The sequence below is a fragment of the Acanthamoeba castellanii genome, assembly GCF_000313135.1.
Source record: "Acanthamoeba castellanii str. Neff unplaced genomic scaffold scf7180000084768, whole genome shotgun sequence".
Taxonomy (NCBI): domain Eukaryota; phylum Discosea; order Longamoebia; family Acanthamoebidae; genus Acanthamoeba; species Acanthamoeba castellanii.
Window position 1 is genome coordinate 371,894 of NW_004457618.1, and position 4,623 is coordinate 376,516.

General features: G+C 49.2%; 3 protein-coding genes across 3 annotated transcripts in view; 1 reads left to right on the forward strand and 2 right to left on the reverse strand.

Annotated features, from left to right (window-relative positions):
• ACA1_254150 (uncharacterized protein) overlaps window positions 1-458 on the forward strand; it is a gene marked incomplete at both ends in the record, with an annotated part of 2,995 nt that extends 2,537 nt beyond the window's left edge. Inside the window, 2 exons of the mRNA XM_004367587.1 lie at window positions 89-200; window positions 315-458. Of these exons, the coding sequence (XP_004367644.1) occupies window positions 89-200; window positions 315-458 (256 nt within the window). The remainder of the gene's footprint in view (window positions 1-88; window positions 201-314) is intronic.
• Window positions 459-2,639: 2,181 nt separating this feature from the next.
• ACA1_254260 (uncharacterized protein) lies at window positions 2,640-3,427 on the reverse strand (the record flags this gene model as incomplete). The annotated part of the gene is made up of 3 exons (XM_004367588.1): window positions 2,640-2,744; window positions 3,104-3,285; window positions 3,382-3,427. 3 exons carry the CDS (start codon window positions 3,425-3,427, stop codon window positions 2,640-2,642), a joined length of 333 nt encoding a protein of 110 aa, XP_004367645.1.
• A 723-nt stretch (window positions 3,428-4,150) lies between these two features.
• ACA1_254270 (response regulator receiver domain containing protein) overlaps window positions 4,151-4,623 on the reverse strand; it is a gene marked incomplete at both ends in the record, with an annotated part of 2,440 nt that continues 1,967 nt past the window's right edge. The window contains 2 exons of the mRNA XM_004367589.1: window positions 4,151-4,476; window positions 4,504-4,603. Coding sequence (XP_004367646.1) covers window positions 4,151-4,476; window positions 4,504-4,603 — 426 coding nt within the window. The remainder of the gene's footprint in view (window positions 4,477-4,503; window positions 4,604-4,623) is intronic.

The following is a 4,623-nucleotide window of genomic DNA, read 5'->3' on the forward strand; positions in this document are numbered from 1 at the left end:
CACACACACTACACGCACCACACGCACGCACATGCGCATGAAACTCACGGCACACATGCAACGCAAAAGGTTGCGACGTTGAGCTCAGAGGGCAGATCAAGATGCAGGGCGATACGCACGAGTGCTTCACCCTCCGCTTCCAAAAGGGCGGCAACCAAGTGGAGAACTACTTCGTGTGCAAGGACTGCAAGATCACCTGGGTATGTCTCGCTTTGCCTCGTGTGCGGTCGTGTGCGGTCGTGTGTGGTCGTGTGCGGTCGTGTAGTGCAAGCTTTGTGCGTTGGTGTGCTCTTCTCATGCGTGCGATTGAGCAGGTGTGCGAGGCTTGCGCCAAGGAGTGCCACAAGGGCCACACAGTGGTGAACTACATGCCCAACCACAAGCCCACTTGGGCCTGCTGCTACTGCCCCAAGAACCGCAAGTGCCAGATCCCCAACGCCAAAACCAAGCGCGGGTGACCGTAGTGTTGTGTTTTATAAACATAACATGCGCATGTAACACATGTTATGTTCATAGCCCGTCGTGGCCAGGTGTAACAGACATTCCAGACTCGACCCATGCATGCCAGTGTGGGTCGTAGCTGGCTTTGGCGAGGAACATGCCCTCGCTCCAGTGTTCCTGCACGTCCCTCGTGCGCCGCTCCTCCTCCCGCCAGTAGTAGACGTCTCTGCCGCATCGTCGGCAGTGCGTGTTGCGTGCGAATTGGTGGTCGTCGCACGCAACGCACTTCCAGTCCTCCTTGCGCTCCGCTGTGGTGGTCGAAGTTGTGGTTCCTGCGTGGCCATCGCCGCTCGTGGCGAGATGCGCGTCCCCAAAAGAAGCAAACCTGAAGAGAAAATGAGGAGCAGAAGAAAGATGGGGCGAAGACAAGCCGTGCATGCGGGTGCCAGTGGGAAAGCAGGAGATGCGAAGACGACTGAAGTCACCACAACGGGAGGCGCTTCAGGGCAGCAGCAAGGAGAAGAAACTGCCGGCGTGCAGGAGGTGATCAATCGATATGTGACTCGACTTCTTGCACAAAAACAAAAACTCCCACCCCCCCTCAAGCCTTCCTGCCCCAACCACGACAGCAACACCCACCAATTCCAACACCTCTCCACCACTCTCCTTCCAACAGATGCAGGGCAAGCACTGCGTCCTGTGCAGCCAATCAAAGTCCAGCCCCAACATCCCCTACCCCAAGGTGCAGATCAGCCAGTTCCACTCCTTCATGCTGTGCCACAAGGGCCATCTGATCAGCTCAACAGACCAGCAGAGATTCAAAGAGCTCATCAATGAGCAGCTCAATGTCCTCAAGCACCACAGAGATCAGATGGTGGACTCACTTGTGGAAGGATCACAACCAGATGAGGATGACAATGAGGGAGAGATTGAGACATCACCCACCATGTGCCAGGGTCCACAATCTGAAGGTTGGTAAAGCTACTGTTCTGACCCAGCAAATCCATCACTGTGGACACACCACCACCACAACAGCAACCAACTCCTCTACTTCTGCAAGGGATCACACCTTGTGTGCTACTTCTTCACAAAGTTCAACAAGAGAGCAAGGTGGAAGAAGCCAACAGCAAGAGCGATGGCAATGCCAGCAGCCCAGATGTTGATGACAACCATGGGGCTGAAGGGGAAGGTACCACCTTGCTATTTTGTTCTCTTTTATCTGTATATTTACCTAAGTACAGCCTGATACACAAACTATGTCAACTCACTACCACAGGAGATGCATGAACAACTGCTGGGCATCCCACAGGGGGAGATTGAGGAACTTGTTGCAGCCTACTCCATGACCAAGCAAGACTGCCATGACCACATGCTCTCCCCTCTGTCATGTGTTTATTTATTTCTCATTTTCCTCCATCATTACCCCATCTACCTTCCTCACCACCATCTTAAAAATCCATCCCTCAACAGCACAGTGCATTGTGCTCAAGATGTGTCAGTTTATGTTTCATCATTATTCTCCTTTTCTTCATTTGCCAGTTTTTTGTGTTTATTGGCTTTTATTTGCTAGGAACTTACACAAACATGCTTCAACTGGCATTGCTTTGTCATGGCCCAACTTCCAACTGCAGTCAACCCTTGTTGACAGCAAAAAAACCCAAAATAACTTAAGTCAACTTGAGTTAATGCAATAGCTGGCAGACAACTTGTTTTACCTATTTGTATTTTTTCTAAAAGAAATAAATGGTAAAACAGCCCCAGAAAGATCATCTTTTTCTCTTTCTCATCAGTTTGCATCATATAGTATACCTCATCTAACCAAGTGTTCATGAAAAAGGGTCACTGACCTTTTTTAAGGTCAAAATGCACTTTTCTGTATGGAACTGTGCAAAAGTGCCATTTTTTTCAGCTTTTTATGTGCAAATCCTGCAGAAAGAGAATTTGAAATGTACAAATCAAGAGCTGTGTTGTTGTGCAAATATGGGTGGTCTTGTGAAATGTGATGTCTGGGAATTCTGAGGTGTTGTAGAAGTTAGACTGAAGAGGGGTGAGTAAAGAGGTTTATTTGGCTGGAAGAAAAGAACTAGGTTCACCAATTGAAAGAGTTGTGACTGGGAGTGGGGGTTAGGTGAGTGGAGGTGAGACTAGGGGGAGGATTCTCAGGAGTAAGGAGGGGATGGTTGAGGGTGTTGAAGGCATCAGCTCTGGAGGGTGTTGTCATCCACTCCTTGAGCAAGGAAGTGCATGGCCCAGGTCATGTAGCCCTTGGGTGGGTACTCAAAGTTGGAGGCCTTGTTGGTGAACTGTATTGTTGATGTAAAGAAGGTAGTCATTATATGCCAAGATCATGCATGTAGATTGAGACCTGCATTAAGAGAAGAGAAATAATCAGTCATACTACTTGGCTGTGTGTTGGATAGTTGGCATGCACATGACCAAGAAAGCACACACACAACAAAAGCAACATGAAAAAACAAGTGTAATAGAATTAACAATAAAAAAGAAATATCTGATCTGACACATGTCAGGTCAGCAGGATGCAACAGGAAAGTGGAAATGTGACAACACAAACATAAAATAAGAAATAGAATAAAATTGACAATAAAAAAAATATGTGACATGTGTCAGATTGGGTGCATGCACAAAAAAGAGAATGTTGTACTGGTTGCTTTTTGAGCTCAAGGTGGTGTTGAATCTGTGAGACTGTGGTCTGAAGAGCACTTGCAAATCTCTCTGCTTGTGCTGAAGTGGCCTTCTTGGCCACCTTCTTCTTCTTGAGTGCCTCAGCCTTCTCAGCAGGGGTCTTCTTGGATTTAGTAGGGATGGGGGGAGGAGTTGCAGGCACTGCACAGAGATAAGTCAGCTACAAGAATGAGAAGTCAAGGTGATAAGGAGAGCAATGAGCCTTCTAGAAGGGTGCAGAATACCAGTCCTGCAGACCTTGCTTGAATGCCTCACCAGTCAGGACCCATGGATTGAACTTCATGCCAATCACAAAGGTCAACTCTTCTGGTCAATATCTGCATGGGTGTGTCCCACAGGCAGGATATGGTGATCAATCAAAACACCTTGTTGAACACCAGTGGCAGTAGGCAAGCATGTACTTGTTCTTATTCTCCCAGCTGCAGTTGTCAAACTGTAGGTAGAGAGTCAATGGACATAGTCCTGCTGCAGGAACAGCCAAGTGAAGGGTGAGAACCATTCTCTAGAATGACATCAGTTGAACTGTCATGATAATTGGAAGGGTGAGAACCATTCTCTAGAATGACATCAGTTGAACTGTCATGATAATTGACAAGGTTGCACTGGACAGCCTCCTGCTGGTGGAGGGGAGACAGCTTTCCACTCCACCTCAACAAGCTTGAGGTGATCCAGCTTCTGCTGCTTCAGCTTGGTGTACATGGTTATCCATGTGCTGGCCTGAGCTGTAGTGTCAGTGGAGTCCTTCCAGTTTGAAGAGTTTCCATGATGGAGAACTTCAAAATAATAAATCATGCACCATGTTGATTTTTTGTATTATTATTTGTTTTTGTCCAAAACTCTTATTTTATTGATTATAATAAGGGGGGGGGCGGAGCATGGACAGTGCTCGCACTGCGGCAACACAAAGGCCGCACCCATGACCAAAGCAGTTCCTTTCCAGTACCTCTTCAACGTTGAAGCTCTATAGGCAGATTTTCTGTTTGCTTTCTTACACTTCGTACATTTCCTATTCAGGTCGTGCCACGACCCACCGAGAGAGTGCGGCTGCCAGTTGATCGTGGTCGAACGGTTTCGTGAGCACGTCGTTCATACCGGCCTCGTGCGCCCGCGCCGTAGCCTCCGCCGTGGCCGTCGCCGTGAGCCCAATGATCGGGACCGGTCTGCACCCGTGCTTCGCTTCGTCCTGCCGTATTCTTGTGGTCGCCTGAAGGCCATCTGCCACGCCAAGAATGTTAGGTTGCGTGTAGTGTCGTGTTCCGTGCGTGTCGTGCGTGTCGTGCGTACCAAGCACGGGCATGAGGAAGTCCATGAGAATGGCGTCGAAGTGGTCGTCTTCGAGGGTGTCCAGGCACATCTGCCCGTCGGCCACCACCCTGGTCACACACCCAAACCGACGGAGCAGGGCCACGCACACCTTCCGGTTGACCGGGTTGTCGTCCACCACCAGGACCCGCTTGCCCTTCAAACAATCCTCCGGGC